We start from the raw sequence: 16,894 nt of genomic DNA, 5'->3' as shown, positions 1-16,894 counted from the left end.
CAGCCCAACAGATTGCTCAATAATATCAATCATATCTGTCGTTATTCATTCATAATGCCTTGAAAAACTTGCACTCAGTGTCACCCCTCCCTGCCTCTAGACTAGTTTCGATCAAAGACAGGAAAGCCAGAAACAAAGCAGTGCTAGTACTGTCGAGGCTCTTCAATCAAATCACACGCTAAATCCAAACCCACCAATATGACCGGTAATTATATACCTCGAAATCCGACTATAGAGCCTCTAGCTCCCTCTGTATATCCTCAATACTCGTCTCCTGATCCGTTAGCCTTTTCTGAACCCGTTCGACGCCGTCTGCCAGCAGCTTTGGGGGATCGAGTAGCTCATCTGCACCAGAGAATCCAGCTGTTACTAGTCGCGAGTGAGAGTTGATTTAATCCTTCCATTCCCGGCTACAAGAATAACATGGAGCCATACTTATATTGCCGAGAGCGGTGGTTCGATGTGAAGCTTCAGAATGGAGTCTGTTAGCGTTGCCGAAAGGTAGATAAAGACCAATCAGTATAGCTCTACGGTAGATTGAACTCACGCAGATTGAGGAGATTCTAATCTTGCCCGTCCATATATTCACCGAGGTCCGCCAGATACGTGGATAGCAGCACCGATACCAGGGCCATGTCGTCCACTTTTTAAGAGACATTGGGCGGGTGTACGAAGAACTACCCCTGCTTCCAGGTGAGGTAGACATCATCCTACTACGACCATCCAATACCGACTCCGATGATAGACTGAATCGACAGTTCATCCGGGATTTTCGAGTCCGTCGGCATGCAATTGAGACTTGGCTCCACTTCCTACGGGAAAACCATCCCGGATACAGTGGTATCACAATCTCCTCCGACCGGATACAGAATCTACCAGATGATAGCTCGGTTATCGATGATATATTGACTCAGTCTACCGACCCTGACCCTAATTCTTCCACTGAGACCGACGATACTGAAGAAATTGACGCTCTGGTCTCAACAGCTGTTCCAAACTTCATTCCAGACCGTACTGAACTGGATGCGGTTCGGAATATGCTACCGCCTCCTAATGCCCTGGCACTACCTCCGTTCAGATCAACACCGATCAACGATTTCAACCGGACCGAACCCCTCCTCTCACTTGCATTCACTATCCTATTTCCTTACGGGGGAGCCGAGTCCACGATCCCACGTCAGAGGTCTGTCAGTTACAAGGACTATATCCGACATCTGATAAAGCATGAGTCTGTGGGCATAGGGACTTCTATAGTGACTTGAATCTGAATTGAATCTGAATTGAATCTGAATTGAATCTGAATTGAATCTGAATTGAATCTGAATTGAATCTGAATTGAATCTGAATTGAATCTGAATTGAATCTGAATTGAATCTGAATTATATCTGAATTATAGAGAGAGTAGTTGAAGAAGGAAGAATTCAAGATCATAGCGTACCTCGGAGAACATACGTAACGGGACGTCATCCTATCAGTTCCCCACGAGCTCTGCCCTGGATGATCCTCGCCTCTCGTCCGGGGGCATGGAGGGACCTGCGGGTCGTTATTGGTCAGAATTATCCCTACAGAAAGCGATAACGTCCATGTAGGTAGGTAACACGGACTCCTATAGTATAGTTAAATGGCTTTGGTGACGTCTTTCCCCCATTAACCAAAGAGTACGCTAGAAAGATACATTCTACGCCCTACGTAAATTGGAAGCCGTAGACGGATTATCTAGTCAATATGCTTAGATTTCCATAGCATTGAAGTTATTCTCTCGACTTGATCAAGTGACTGTTTTGGTATATCCTACCTATACTTGGTTGTGATTTGTGGACATATAAATCTTAAAATACTTCATTTCAGAGACATGCCTTTTCATAATAGTTTCACAAGTCCGAAATGACCCGGAGATTCCGATATGGATGTACTTGTTAGTTACTGCTTACGGAGTACATGGTGTTAAGAGGTAGCTTTTGACCCGACGATCGTTATCGTTGACTGTGTGGCGGGTCCACGATCCACGGATGACATCGAGGGCGAACCGGACTGGAGTTCTGGCAAGTGCGACAACATCTTCCAAGGTTGTTCTTTCCAACCATCTCGGTATCTTGAGACATTAGAGAATTGTCTAACCTTATAGAACATCTGTCCTCTTCGAAACTTCCGAGTTGCTTGCCAAATAAGCACTTCGCCACACACGCATATTCCCGAGCCCACAATCGATTTCGCGTCAAATCCACGAGAAAAATTTGTGATACCGAGATCGCATCGACCTATACTTATAGCGTCGGCAATTCTTATCCTTTCCCCTCGAACCAGAGTTCTCTTATCACCCAGCACCCCCGTCGCGGTCCACCCCACTGTGGTGACGGCGACGTTCAGCTTGGGCCTGATAAGAGATTCGGCGCGTCAGTCACTCCGGGCACATGAGTAACAAGCTTTGGGAGTGTTTTATTCAAGATGATGTCGAGCGGTTCCAGCGGTCTCTGGCGAACGCGACGTTCGCGGGACCACGAGCTGCAGGGGGCTCCGGAGGGACCACCAGGGCTGCGACAAATCTGTCATCGAAGGCTGGAAGCCCCGGGTCCATGATCGCTTCGTCTCCGAATACACCGAGGGGTAAGAAAAATATCGAATCATCACCGGGGACCTCTGTGCCTGACCGGACGGCCTTCCCGCGCGGGAGCGCGACTTTGTCGCGCGCCGATGTTAATGCCCGCGATCATTACGGCCGTACACTGCTGCACCATGTCGCTTCGTCCACGAAACCTACCGCCTTCAAATTCGCCCGCGCTTTGTTGGACCTTCCATTTGTCGATATTTATGCGCAGGACTGGGAGAGTGGATGGACGGCTCTGCATCGGGCTCTTTACGCCGGGAACGCCACAATTGCTCTGGCGCTCATGGCGCGTGACCTGCAGGACATGACGGATTTCAGTAAAGGTGGAAATACTAGCCACCCGAGTGGTGGCCTGATCAAGATCAAGGACCGCGAAGGTTACAGCCCCTTTGACGTCTTCGGGGCGACTATTAGAGCCCGCGACATTAAGCATCTCTCCGAAAACTGGCCGAACTTGGATCTTCATGATGATGCTCTGGGCAGTGATGCTGCTTCCAATGCCGGCGAAAGCTTTGGGGATGACGAGGAGGATAGGGCATATGCTCTTAGAGGTGCCCTGAAAGGAGCCGTGGATATTTCCGCCGATGAAGTTTTCACACTAGGAAGCAACAAAAACTTGAACCTTGGCCTAGGGGATCAGGATGACAGACAATTTCCTGAGCGCATCTCATTGAAGCGCCCCGAACATCTTTTGCATCGATTTTATCGTGAATACCAAGAGAAGTTAGAGCACCTAGGGCTTGAGGATAGCGTGCCCAAGAGTAAATCGACCGAGCTTCCCACGCTGATCGCAAACATGCCAATGAAATACCAAGACATCATCATGTCCAAACTGCACACCGCCATAATCACAGATGACCCCGAGGCTAATCTGTTCATGTGTGGGTTTGGACCTGGAGGGCGCCTAGGAACAGGAGATGAGTCGACACGTTTCACTTTCGTTTGTATCGAAACAGGTGGACTGGAGGGAAAGAAAGTCGTATTGGCTGCTCTGGGTCAAGACCATAGTCTAGCCATTACCGAGCAAGGCGAGATTTTCAGCTGGGGAAGCAACAAGTTCGGACAACTTGGCTATGGCCTGCCCAGGACTAGCAACAAAAATGACATTCCCATCCAGACGACTCCTCGCCAGATCTTCAACCCGTTCAAGAAAGAGACGATCATAGGCGCAGCGGCGTCGTCTATCCACTCGGTGGTCTTCAGTACCTCAGGTCTCTATACGTTTGGCAAGAACGAAGGTCAGCTTGGCCTAGTCGATTCCGATGCGCGTTCGCTCGAGGTACAAACAACACCGCGGCGCGTTGGAGCATCCCTTTTCAATTGCCCAATCAAGATGGTGTCAGCCATTGACCGTGCTACGTCTGTGCTTTTGCAGAATCACGAAGTCTGGGTTTTCTCGTCATATGGCTATTCAAAACTTTCATTCCCACTGGAGGTGAGCTCCAGATTTATCAGGGATAGCTTCATGGTAACCAGATACGACAAGACTGTGAATCGTGTTGTCAAGATTGTATGTGGAGGCAACACCATATGTGCATTATCTAGTTCTGGTGATGTGTTCACTGTTCAAGCCAACCAATCCGACAATTCTTCGGCTTTAACATCCACGACCAATCCTGCAAAGATTCGGAATTCGTTAGCCGCCCCCGTGCGAGCATGGTCCGTTAAGAAATCATATATGGCAGCAAGCGATGTTGATGTTGGACAAGATGGTTCGATTATCATCTGTACAACATCCGGGTCAGCATGGAGAAAAGAACGGCGGACAAAGAACAAAGCGGGAGCCTCGAAAGAGTACAAATTTGCTCGCATACCTGGTCTTTCACGGGCAGTGGCAGTGCGCAGCAATGCCTTCGGGGCCTACGCTGTCGCCCAACGTGACTGTGAAGTGACAAGAGAACAAATTCATGTTGAGCAAAGCAACCTTTGGGATGATATGTTGCCATTATCCCCATTTTCAATCCCAGGTCTGGAAGAGTTGGACTCGATCCTCGAAGATGACGCTCGGAATATTCCTCTTGTACTTTCACCCGGAAAAAGTATCCAAAGAGCCATACTTTCATCCCCGGATATTGAAAGCGAATTCTTTTCTGTGAGGACCGAGGGGACTGTTTGGGTGACCAGCTCCCTATCCGATTCTTGCATTCCTGTTCATGAGTTTCTTATGGCTGGTCGTAGTCCTATTTTGGGAAAGGCATTGGCCGAGTTCCGGCGGTCATATTATGCATCCGTCCCAGACGTTTTCGATATTGAATATGGGAAGGACGGACATCCCCAGATCCGCCTACAAGGTGTTGATTTCTTGACGGTTATGAATGTGGTCTTTTTCCTTTACACAGACGGTATTCTCGATGTTTGGCGCCTAGCAAGGAGCTCACCCGCAAACTCGGCCCGTTCCCGACAGGTCCGCACTGAAGTTATGCGGGTGTCTATGCAATTAGGCCTACCAGCACTAGAGCGGGCAGCACGACTAATGGTCGAGCCCCAAAGAAGCCTGAAAATAGATATGGGGCATGCCATCAACCAATCATCCTTGTTTGACAGCGCAGACGTGGTAGTGCAGCTCAAAGGCGATACAGTCAAAGTGCACAGCCAAGTCGTGTGCCAGAGATGCCCGTTCTTTGACACTCTTTTCCATGGCTATGCTGGTGGAAGGTGGCTAGACTCGCGCAAAGCGGACCCAAACCAGGGTGTGCATGTCGACCTAAAGCACATTGATCGCTCGACATTTGAATTTGTCTTGCGTTACCTATATGCTGATACAGAAGAACGGCTGTTTGACGAAGTCCGCACCAAAGATCTTGATGACTTCATTGACTTGCTTCTGGATGTAATGTTCGTTGCAAATGAGCTGATGATCGACCGACTGTCTCAAGTGTGCCAGAAGATGCTTGGTCGGTTTGTCACAACGCGCAACGTGTGCTATTTGCTCAATTCAATTGCCCCTTGCTATGTCACAGAGTTCAAGGATGCTGCCCTGGAATATATCTGTCTCAATCTCGAGGCCATGCTCGCTAATCGATATCTCGAAGATTTGGATACCGCTCTCTTTTGGGAATTGGATCTGATCTGCCGCGAGAACCAGCTAGCATGCTGGCCCATATCCCGTGGGCGCAATTCTGAGGAGTATGTCTTCGAGAAATACCCCGAAATTGTCAGCTCTGTGGAAGCAGATAAGCAACGAAGGATCGATGCCATGGCTTTGCAGTTCCGCCTTGGCCGTCTCGAGCCTTATGATGCCCAAGCCCGGTCAACACCTAACGAGAAGACCGCTTCATCTCCGTCTGTACGTAAAACGAAGACCAGTGTATCCGGAGGATCACCAAATGTTGGTAGTAGCCCAACCCTGAAGCCGAGACAGTCAGTTGGAGATCTCATGTTTCAAATGGACGATGAGGCCCTTATGTCGCCAAGTCCTTCGAAAGGCAAGAGCGCCATGCGTGGACTCAGGTTCACAGAAGGCATACCCGAAAACCGATCATACCCTGACTCCCCAGCTTTGGGGGCGAGCATCCCAGAGGCCGAGTCCTTCGGCGATCGTGGTTTCTTGAAGGATCAGATGTCCTCCCCGCAAGACCCGCTACTAGCACAGTCCCCATATGAGCCCAGGGCAATTATCAACAACCAAAAGCAAGCCATAGCTTCATCATCTAATCCTTCTTCCGCACCATGGACGTCGCCAATGATTTCGAGTTCAAAGAAAGATATCAAAGACATCATGGGAGAAGCATTACAGTCTCGGGTATCAAACCTCACGCTGGGTATGGCAGATCGACACGAAAGCAGCGGTAGCTTTGTACCCAAGATCTCCCAAAAAGAGCGAAAGAAGCTCCAGCAACAACAGATACAAGACCAGCTGGCTGCCCAACAGAAGGCGAAGGACGCACCACAGAACCCCTGGCAGAAGCCACCAACTTCTTCTCCAGCGTCGCTCCCTCAACTCGGTCCTCTGCCAGGCCAAAGCGCCATGTCCGAGGCTGTTAAATCATCACCTCAAAGGTCCATGACTATGCGGCAGACTGTGGCCGGCACGCCGCCGCCAAAGTCAAAGGCAGTGGCTACACCCGTGCAAACACAACGACGCAGTGTATCAGGTAACCCACAGGCCTCTTCTCATCCAAAACATTCAACGCCGGGACCTTCGATAGCAAACCATAACAATCAACCAACATCACCACAGCCAGCAATCCAGTCAATTCGTCACATCCCACGCCTTGACCTAACATCATCACGCTCTCCGTCCTCTGGCTCGTACTCTCTGTCGGCCATTTTACTCCAGCAACAGACCGAAAAAGAAGCGATCCGTGAAGCAGCCACAGCCAAGCATAAAATGCAAGAGATCCAGGCCGAGCAGGAGTTCCAGCAGTGGTGGGATCAAGAGAGCAAGCGTGTGCAAGGACTGGTAGACCCCGAGCCAAATGAACCTCGCTCTGAAAGGGGCGGACGAGGCGCCAAGGCGCCTGGCGCTGTCGGTGGCTCGCGTAAGCGTCGAGGCAATAAGAATACCGGTGAAGGACCTGCTCCCCAAGATCACAGACGCGTATCGGCTCCAAGCTCTGGACATACAACCCCCAAAACGAATCAGAATGGGCAGGGCCCGGCCCAGTCCCAAAAAGCCTCGAATAAAAATCGTGCTGGGGGTGTTGCTGGGAATGCTAATGGTCGTCGTGGAGGCGGTAATCAACGTGGTAGGGGCAAGAACGACGCATAACAAGATGAGAAGAAGGCTTTCATTCTCTCGTTGGCTTTTCTATTTGTGACTATTATTTTTAGCTCTCCAGATCCTTCCTATTGTACATTTTCGGCTTCCATTCCATTTCCACCTGCTTTTGAATTATAGTATCGGCGGTTCTTTCATTGCGAATCTCCGACCATCTGCTCACACCCTTCCTTTTCTTTCGCCTATTCACCATATGCACTCTTCTTGCTTATCAATTTAGAACCTGTTCGAGCACATACGGAGCTTTATCGAAGTGCTGGTCACTTTTAGAAGACTAGTATATACTGATATATATCTTACGTTAAATACAATGAAAGATAGCAGCTACTAGAAACTACCGTTACCGATACTATGTACGTCAGAGGTGGGAAGGCGAAAACGTAGAGACGTATAGTAAGAACCGATTAATAGTCTTAGAGATTACAGTTTGTACGCACTAACGATCAAAAAGAAGGAAGTTGTATTAGCGGAAAAGACAGACATGCTTCTAAGTAACTATGTAACAAGGTAGATCCACGCCCTAAGCAGAGAAGACTCGACAATAAAGGGCAGTTGAAGAGCAGGGAAACAATAGAAAAACACAAGCAATATAACTAATGGACTAGTACATATCTAGAGCGATAAATCACGATTATTCAGGGAAGAAAACCAAGGTGGGGCGTTGAAGCAATGCAGAGGGCAAACATGGGAGGGGACAAGCAGGCCAATACGACTGAGGCTCATCGCGAATCTTGGCTAACTTTCTTATAGCACCTAGCATGGATCTAGCCCTCAGTTCAACTCCCACTCAGGGACTATTGTTGGGGATAAGGTCAATCATCCCCACGACCCCTCTTAATTCTTCAGTGAAGAAAGGTTCCACCCTTTAGCAGTAGAGATCCGATTTGTCGTCGAAACGGCAAGCTCCGTGTTGCCAGCGGGTGAACAACTGGGTCTGTTAGCTCTAGGGCCTTCTGCAGTGGTGTTTTCAAACTTACGTTGACGGTGCCACCATCGCCTTGAGACCAGAAGGCGTTGTTTCTGCCCATGTAGAAACAGTCATAGCTGGAATCAGTTAGTATTTCATTGTACATTCACGTCTACTCCAAACCTACTCGGTTGACGCCGGCCAAACAGAAAGCTTTACGCTGTGTAGGCCATAAATCCCTTGCGAATCCTTGACTCCATAGGCCTTGTTGTAGCAGATTGCAGCCACGGCTGTCTTGGGGTCAGGGTTATGGTCCATCATACCCTGAGTGACTGGAAATGAGTTGTTAGCACTGGATCTCCAGTGAAAGGGGTGTTTGTCCTTTTTCTTACCTAGCTGGGTATACTGTTCCCTGGACTAGTTGGGATTGTCAGTTTCCCGTCATATAATGGCAGAAGTAACAACAAAAATGCAGAGGGAGAACAAAGAGAGCATTCTTTTTAGTACCTTATCCCAATTCTTAAGACCCTTCACCTGGTTGACAGCGGCAGCACCAGCAGCATAGATTGCCTGCCCGTATCCGACATTGCTAGCACTGTGGGTGTTCAGGCGCTTGGCCAAACTAGCGTCCGTCTTGGACTCCTCCAAAGCCTTTTTGAAGTCGTCGTCAAAGGTGTTCCAGTCGGGCTTGAAGTCGTCAACTACAACAGCAGACGAGCTGTCAAGTCCATCGGGAGCAGGAGCAGCGGCGGCGAAGCCAAGCAGAGAAATGAAAACGACCTGGCTCAGATGCATCTTGCCAAGTTGATGAGAAGAGTAATTGTGAAGTAAAGAGAGGGTTTGTAGTCTGCTGCTTGGGCTGCGAGGCCGGTATTTATGCTACATTTCTTCCTATCGACTCCAGATGTGCAATACCGGCCCTGGGCTTTGGAAGCTCTTACCGGAACCCCCGGATGAGCGATTTGCAAATAGTATCTTCTTCAAAAGGGGCGAAGTAACTCCGTGGAATCTCCACGTGTTGTAGTGTGGGCGAATAAAGTTAAGTGGTTGTCTTAGGCCGCTACCAATGTAGCCTAGTTTAGGTTAGCTCCATAGTTAAATTGAGCGTAAAGATGGCTGTGGAGAACCCCAAACACCACTAAGCCACGAGCGAAGTGAGACACCAGATAGTTAGTGCCGATCCTTTGGAGAATCGAGATTATACAGGAATCTCCTTGCAATTCTCGAACTCACGATGGTGCTTCGAGGTGTCTCACTCGTGAATCACGTCACGAAACTTGTCCTATTAGGGGTCGTTATATCTCATCTATGTCCAATAAAGTTATCGTGGGACTGGTAAAGGCCTCATTTCGGCGGATCCCAATATCCCGCTCGATGTAAGACACATACCTAGGCACCTACCGTCGGCACCTGGGCACCTGGGCACTGTCTTCCGCTTACTCATAACAAAAGTCCATCATATTGATCCATTTCATCCCCCATTTTCTTCCTCGAATATGCTATATATATAGTAAGGCTGCTTCCTTCTTCCCGTCACTCGTCGTCTCACCTAACCACGCGACCTTTTGACTACCGACTTGTTTCGACTCTCACCAGCACCTTATTATATCTACCTGCTCTAGTTTTCCTGTCCGAAGACATGAAGCTATCAATTCTTATCTCTAGTTCGCTTTTGTAAGTTGCCTTTATTTTATATCCTAGGTTCTCAAATTGTGTACTAACAAATCCTCCAGCTTCGGGGGCGTTCTTGCTGATCTACACAACTTCTGCGCCTGTGGCAAGCGTAACGGTAAAAACGCTGTCCAAGACGCATACGTGAGTATTAGTATAACTGGTCAATTGCAAGGTTACAATAACTAACTTATTTTAGTGGGACTTCGACACCGCTGCCTCGACTTTTGCATGCACCCGATACCGGAACCGCAATACAGGCACTAAACAATTTGATCAATGCCCTGACTGTGAGGACTCCGTTCCCGAGCAATTAACAATGTACTCTTCTAATCTGAGATTAACATGCAGGCAAAATGGACACATACGCTATGGATGGATGGGCTGGTACTCCTTCTTGCTTCTCCTTCGGCTTCCATATGGGTGGGGATGAGTTCGATTACTACTGTGGCTTGAAGGGCTTGCAAGGATACTGTAAGAACGCGGAGTAAGATATATTATACAACATACAGTCCTACTGCGAAGGCAATTACAACTAGTACTACGTATATTCAAACTAAACTCTAAGCCTTCTAACTCACTCCGAGTTCTACTATTATAGTTAGTTATACGTAGGCTAGCCGAGGTCATATAATTCTCTATCTATATACCTCCAAGGGATCCTATGGATCCACTTTGAGTCCTACGACTCTCTCTGGGAGAGTGGGACATGACAGCTTAAACTGTTATATAGTATAACAGAGGTTAGCGGGAGTAGTCTAAGCATACTGACAAGGTGGTATATGTAGTAGACACATTGCAGGCTTAGAATTAGCCAATGAACCTATTTTTAGTAGCTAGGCAACATAGAAATAAGGATTGGCTTGTTCATACTCTAATTGTGTTTACTAGCGAGATTAGTCCTTGCCGTCTTTTGCTCACTGAGTTGATCTGAGCACGCCCCTAAGCGCCCGTATCCGCTCACTGAGCATTATATACATGGTGCAATATAGGGTTGAAAACAGGGTATTAAAACATGGAAAATCCTCAAACCGCCATGTTAAAGTATGACGTGTTATTGATACATATATTACAACCTCAGTATTTGATAGCTTTCCCTGTGGAGGAACTCTACGAAGGCGCAAACAGGTTCTGAGTAAGAGTCTGGGTACCTTTGGTTTTCTCTCATCGGCGTCAAATATGTGCTCGAGGGAGTACATAGCCATGCGAGTGCTTCGACCAGAACGAAAAACCATCCAAGACCTTCATCTTGATGAGCAAATTTAGTTTACCTTAGAAGTCCTTATGCCCATTTTAAAAGGTATTAATTTTATTAACCTTATAATCTAGGTCTTCAGACATCTTTAAGCATCGGCAAGCTTCAGTTAATAACTACAACATTAGTTTCTATAAAGTGACTCCTAGTAATATGAACCAATGAGAGACTCGGAGATAATTACGTGCCCATCAACGACATCGAGAAGGCAAAGCCTCACGCAAACTCCAGGAGTACAAGGCGTTCCTAGCCGGTTACGATGTGTTGAGCAATCTATGGAGTTAGATTACTACTATATGTGGGAGAAAGCACAGGAAGAAATTGTTGATTGATCAAACTAGAAATGTAGGGTGTTATATATACCCTGCTAAAACCATCTAAACATTGCTCAATTGTAGCAAACAACAAATAGCAAACAAAAGAAGGCTCAGTCTGTAGCAAACATGCCTGCAAGCATAGGATATTGTTCAACACGACGCATTCAAAGCGACTGAAGCCAGCGTCACAGACGCATCACAGACGCAGTGACCTAGCTCGACACCGCTGTCAACGACCACCCCAACGAGTATTCCAGAACTGTGCTACGGAAGTGCTTCAAAATACACGCGAAGAACGTGGACACGGCCTGTTATGGGATAGTCAGCTAACCGGAGCCACCTGGACATAGCCAGCTATTTAGAAATATCATCATTTTTCCACCTTCCATAACACCGCCCAAAAACCCAACGTGGAAACCCCAGAGTACTCGGGACCAGCGGAGACCGGTGTGGAAAGGTCGGAGACACCAGGGCAATTGACCTGGATATTTAAGCCATTCCCTTTTACAGCTTGTATGGATAACTTTGATTTTTCGGTTTTTAGTGTTTGTTTGTTTTTTTTTTTTTAAAAAAAAAAAAGCTAGAATGTACGGCTAAGGCCGGAACAAATGATGATTACCATAACAACAATCCGCATGATATTCTCTTTAATCTGAATACTTAGGTTTTTCCCACTCGGGAGGGATCACATCCAACATGTTTTTAAGTCCTCCCATGGTGCGGTCATCAAAAAGTATTTCCTGGTCAATAGTAACCCTATTTTCACGAATTTGGACAAGCCACCATGATCCGAGAGCCGCCGCCTGATCCCGAACTGTACGCAGATTCTGCCTAGGTGTATTCCACTTGACTGGCAACGAAATACAGTGGTCCCGCAGCCCATGCAGTGGCTGGTGGGTCAGGGCGGTTTGGCCATCTTTGCACTTCCGAGCTACAAACAACATAATTGCTTCGTCACTATGGGTGCCATTCCTTGCCTCTGGTGGGAGTATAACACTTACCCAACAATAGCCCTCACCATCATCACAAGGATCCGGAATATGGTGCTTGCGGGTTACGAAGGGACTTGCTTGCACACGCATGTCGCTAGATAATGGAGTGGATGGGGTTGAGGATAATCTTTGGTAGGAGAAGACTGCACTCTGCTATATAGTCTCTTGTTCTTCGAGAGAGAACGCTGTAATCATGTATAGGACCAATTTATGATGGCCTGAAGAGAGAGCAGGGATTTATATAGTAAAATATGAACAAAGAGCAAAACCTCAAAGAATTCTCGCTACTACAATGGTCTTTTGTATTAATAAAGAGATCTGTGATATATAAGTTTAGTTTTACCACCCGAAAATGGTTACTACCAGTGACACAGCGAGATTCTGCAGCCTACATAGGATTTCTCACCATAATGGTCCCAGCAGATATTTCTTATTGTTGAAGCATCGTCCCATGTTTGCTTGATTGCTTGTTTCCTACAGACTGAGCCTTTGTTTAGATGGTGTTACCAGGGGTTATAATCCCCTGGATTTCTAGTTATAATAGATTATCATTCTTCTTCTGTTTTCTCCCCTACTTAGTAGTAATCCATACAACACTTATTAACCACATCGAAGGATCAATTCCACAGCTTGGCGCTCTATCATTCCTACACCATTTGGAAATCTAATTTCCGACTGGGCAGCGAATATCACAAGGTGGATCTGGTGTCGGTGGGAAGGATTCCACGATATTTCCGTGGCCATCCGGTCCGGGATCCAGTGAGTAGTGGTGGAACATACTGGGTGGGGGACAAATTATAAGAAAGAATAAAAGATACGTTAAATCAAAAATGATGGAAAGAGAGCTTCCACCGCTGTTAGATGACGCTCTGCATCAAACCAAGGGCCCCAGACATTTAGATACAACCTATAGTATATTTTCCATGAACAACAAAGGATAATTCCAAGGTTCCTTTTACTTCCACCAATCGGTCTTAGATGCTATTCTATTCTATATATTTTTCTATATATTTTTCTATATATTTTTTACTTCCAAGCTTCAGCCTTACCAAAAAGGGAAGTGTCATCTGCTTCTTAACATCCTGCTCGGCTCAACACATGGCTTATCTCCCAATTCCGAGTATATTGAAAACGAAGAAAGCTGAAGAATGCAACCCAAGCTCTTTCATGTGAAGGAACAATATGGAGCTAATGACAGCCTCTTATGCAGGAGGCTGCTTCTTGCAAGATATCCTCCGCACAATGAGGGGTAACGCTAAGGCAATATCGGGTTAGAGCACTCGTATACAATCAGTTGAGTCTGTCCTCATACGGAATATGGAGACAAGTCATGTTTATTATTCTAACCCGACGCGTATCCATAACGTTTCCATTGGAGGATGGGCAAGATTTCCCCAATAAAATGTCTCACTAATCAGCCTCGGATATTGCATCTAAAGGGCTTTCCTACGCGTGAAGAACTTTCTTTGTGCGGGGCTAACGCCGATCCTTCGCGAGTTTGAGATTTTTTTTTTGGGCCCCAACTTCCATCGAGAGGTTGAAGATAAAATAAAATAAAGGTAGATAGTGAGTCTATTGAATAAGTTTATTCGCAGACCGGTCAACTAAGTTCATGTATTCATGCTTCTGTGGGAAAAAGACATAATACTAACTTCACATCAACAAGTGGATCTGTAGGGCATCAGACAGATCATGCATTGCCCCGAACTGCTTATGGAGTCTCCGGATAATCAGGGGCAATGATCGTCGCCCTATTCACCAGCCTCGGTAACATATCCGTATATGGATCACATTCTTGGGAAGAAAAGGTATGTACCATGTTTAGATGTTTAGATCGTCCGAAGTATATAATGTGAAGAGGATCCCTTTCCTTGTCCAGTTCCAGTATCACAGCCCCGACTCTCCTCTATCGAGCGGGGAAATGGCATTGCCCCTTGCACGCATGGTGCGCCTTGCCCTGGTTGGGCTGATGGCATTCAGTTCAATTGCCTCAGCGCTGCCTGCTCAGGTCTCTCGCAGCACGGTTCAGCCTCCCGCCACAGATCCGTTCTATCAGCCGCCTGCTGGCTACGCTTCCAAGGCGCCTGGGACAATCCTGAACCAACGCGATATCACTGCGGCGTTCTTTGGCATCGTTCCGGTTGATGTAGAAGCCTATCAGCTGCTTTACCGCACGACTTCAGTTAATGGCTCGGCCCTTGCAACAGTTACCACGGTGTTCAAGCCAAAGAACGCTAAGCTCGATCGTCTCGTTTCCTTCGCCACGGCCTACGATAGCTCTGCATCGAAATGCCAGCCTAGCTATGCCTACCAGCTCGGTGCGCCACAGGACAGTTTGATCGCTTCGGTCGAGCTATTGATCATTCAGATCTACCTTGCTCTTGGTTACGTCGTCGCTTCTCCCGACTACGAGGGACCCGATGCTGCCTTTGGACCGGGTCGTCTCGCAGGTATGGGTGTATTGGATGGTATCCGGGCCGTGACGAGCTTCAAGACCTTGGATCTCACTGATAACCCCATGATTGCCGGCGTCGGATATTCAGGCGGTGCCATTGCTACCGGCTGGGCCGCCTCTTTGCAGCCCAAATATGCGTCAGAGTTGAACATCAAGGCCTGGGTGCAGGGTGGAACTCCCGCCAACGTTACTGGCACAATGTATCAGATTGACGACACAGCCTTTAGTGGCTTGCTTCCCCCAGCTTTCGTGGGTCTCTCAAGACCAAGCGCCTACGGTGCTGACCTGGCCCCTTTCTTTGACAAGGTCATGACGGCAGAAGGTCAAAAGATACTGGACAAAGCCGCGTCCCAATGCTTCATTGAGGATCTCGCGACGTTCTTTGAACGATCAATCTTTGACACTAGCTTCCAAACTTTAGGCAAGGATTTCATCTTCGACCCGATCGTTCAGTCGGTATTGAAGCAGAACAGCATGGCTGTGAACAAGGACGAGACCCCGACAGCACCAACACTTGTGTACCACGCTACAGATGATGAAGTCATTCCTTATGCCGATGCCAACACTATGGTTAATTCCTGGTGTAACTGGGATGCAAATGTGAAGTTTACTACGTATGCCAGTGGTGGTCACGCGACCACTGAAATCATTGCCATTCCCGAGGCCATCCAGTTTATCAAGAATGCCTTTGCTGGCACGACCGAGAGTGGCTGCACCACGAGTACTGAGCTTGGTGGTGTTCTCAACCCGCTTGCTCTTGGTGCGGGACTTGAACCTATTATTATAAAGCTCATTGATGCGTTGACCCATTTGGGTGATCAGGACTCGAAGTTCAAGAGCGATCCCGTTACGGTGCTCAAGACAATCCTTTAAGTGAATGCTCGCATCTGCTACCATTAAACAGAATGGCCAGTGAGGGGTTGAGCCCAAATTTTGTGTATATTCTTGATTTATATAGCTGTATATTTGTTACTAATTTGCTCTCCCACAGTGTCTTGTGTGTATTTTGATCATATTCTGCAATCCTTTGTTCATGGGAGTATATATCTTTTTCTTTCAATATATGATGTTTATGATCAACAATGGGGAAGTCAAGCTTTCCTCTATATATATATATATGTCTATGCTAGTATGTAGTAGAATGATGTTATGACGTTGGATCAGATAACGGTGTAACGTGCCAAAATAGAATATGGGGAAATCTTAAGAAGATCTTTATTATATGTTAACGGGTTTACTCATCACCTGATACCTAACCCCCAGGCCATGTAACTATATAACTATGTAACTATGTAAATATTTTAATATCACGCCTTGTAAGTCGTGATTGCTTATGTGCTTATTAGGTTCCCAGGGTACCTTGCCCGGGTATGGCGATCCTTGCGACCGTGCATAGTAACCCGGTTTGTACAACAGCCTATCTCTGAGTAAAAAAAGGTAAGAGAGATCTAAGTAAAACATGAGAGATAGAGAGAAAAGAATAAACCAGAATATAGGCAGCAAACCCCCATGTTTGCATCATCTGTGTGGCGTTCTAGGCTGACTAGGGCACTCGAGACCTGTCGAGTCACCGGATGTGCGTCACAGACGAACTATCTTCATTATCACACACACCCCTTCTCTCTCTTTTCTCTGTATCTTGTCTTGTTTCTCATTTCTTTCTCACGAGCTTTCTTATATTTCTCTTGCTTTCACTACATCTCACACCGACGATCTCATCCAACTGCATTTACCCGTGCGGAGAAGCTCTAGCCCTGCTCCGAAGGTCCCAGTCCGGAGTCACCCCCAGACCACATGCTAGCCGCCCATTGTCTTATCGTGAATCATTTACCGTCTCAGGTTCAGGGACATACTTAGAAGAAATCATTCTCCTCTTCTGTTAGCATGGCCCTCAGTCCTGGAACCATCGCTGCCCGATTGCGTTCCTGATAACAGATTCCGGCGGTGATAACACTCGTATCCAGCACCTCCC

General features: G+C 47.2%; 6 protein-coding genes across 6 annotated transcripts; 3 read left to right on the top strand and 3 right to left on the bottom strand.

Moving 5' to 3' along the window:
• Positions 1-229: 229 nt before the first annotated feature.
• Positions 230-635, bottom strand: N7516_003625 (uncharacterized protein; the record flags this gene model as incomplete). Its single annotated transcript, XM_057216345.1, has 2 exons — positions 230-369; positions 590-635. The coding sequence occupies 2 exons, from the start codon at positions 633-635 to the stop codon at positions 230-232; spliced, it is 186 nt and encodes a 61-aa protein (XP_057078228.1).
• Positions 636-2,411: 1,776 nt separating this feature from the next.
• N7516_003624 (BTB domain and ankyrin repeat protein) lies at positions 2,412-7,316 on the top strand (the record flags this gene model as incomplete). Its single annotated transcript, XM_057216344.1, has 1 exon — positions 2,412-7,316. The coding sequence occupies one exon, from the start codon at positions 2,412-2,414 to the stop codon at positions 7,314-7,316; it is 4,905 nt and encodes a 1,634-aa protein (XP_057078227.1).
• Positions 7,317-8,190: 874 nt separating this feature from the next.
• Positions 8,191-9,027, bottom strand: N7516_003623 (uncharacterized protein; the record flags this gene model as incomplete). The annotated part of the gene is made up of 5 exons (XM_057216343.1): positions 8,191-8,253; positions 8,303-8,369; positions 8,420-8,564; positions 8,625-8,649; positions 8,740-9,027. The coding sequence occupies 5 exons, from the start codon at positions 9,025-9,027 to the stop codon at positions 8,191-8,193; spliced, it is 588 nt and encodes a 195-aa protein (XP_057078226.1).
• Positions 9,028-9,871: 844 nt separating this feature from the next.
• N7516_003622 (uncharacterized protein) lies at positions 9,872-10,394 on the top strand (the record flags this gene model as incomplete). Its single annotated transcript, XM_057216342.1, has 4 exons — positions 9,872-9,906; positions 9,966-10,047; positions 10,103-10,193; positions 10,255-10,394. 4 exons carry the CDS (start codon positions 9,872-9,874, stop codon positions 10,392-10,394), a joined length of 348 nt encoding a protein of 115 aa, XP_057078225.1.
• A 1,728-nt stretch (positions 10,395-12,122) lies between these two features.
• On the bottom strand, positions 12,123-12,557 carry N7516_003621 (uncharacterized protein; the record flags this gene model as incomplete). The annotated part of the gene is made up of 2 exons (XM_057216341.1): positions 12,123-12,454; positions 12,494-12,557. The coding sequence occupies 2 exons, from the start codon at positions 12,555-12,557 to the stop codon at positions 12,123-12,125; spliced, it is 396 nt and encodes a 131-aa protein (XP_057078224.1).
• Positions 12,558-14,409: 1,852 nt separating this feature from the next.
• N7516_003620 (uncharacterized protein) lies at positions 14,410-15,795 on the top strand (the record flags this gene model as incomplete). Its single annotated transcript, XM_057216340.1, has 1 exon — positions 14,410-15,795. The coding sequence occupies one exon, from the start codon at positions 14,410-14,412 to the stop codon at positions 15,793-15,795; it is 1,386 nt and encodes a 461-aa protein (XP_057078223.1).
• Between the last annotated feature and the right edge of the window lie 1,099 nt (positions 15,796-16,894).

This window comes from Penicillium verrucosum, assembly GCF_028828655.1.
Source record: "Penicillium verrucosum strain IBT 35672 chromosome Unknown utg000001l_segment0_segment0, whole genome shotgun sequence".
In the NCBI taxonomy this organism is placed as follows: Eukaryota; Fungi; Ascomycota; class Eurotiomycetes; order Eurotiales; family Aspergillaceae; genus Penicillium; species Penicillium verrucosum.
This window is presented reverse-complemented; position numbering and strand designations above follow the sequence as displayed.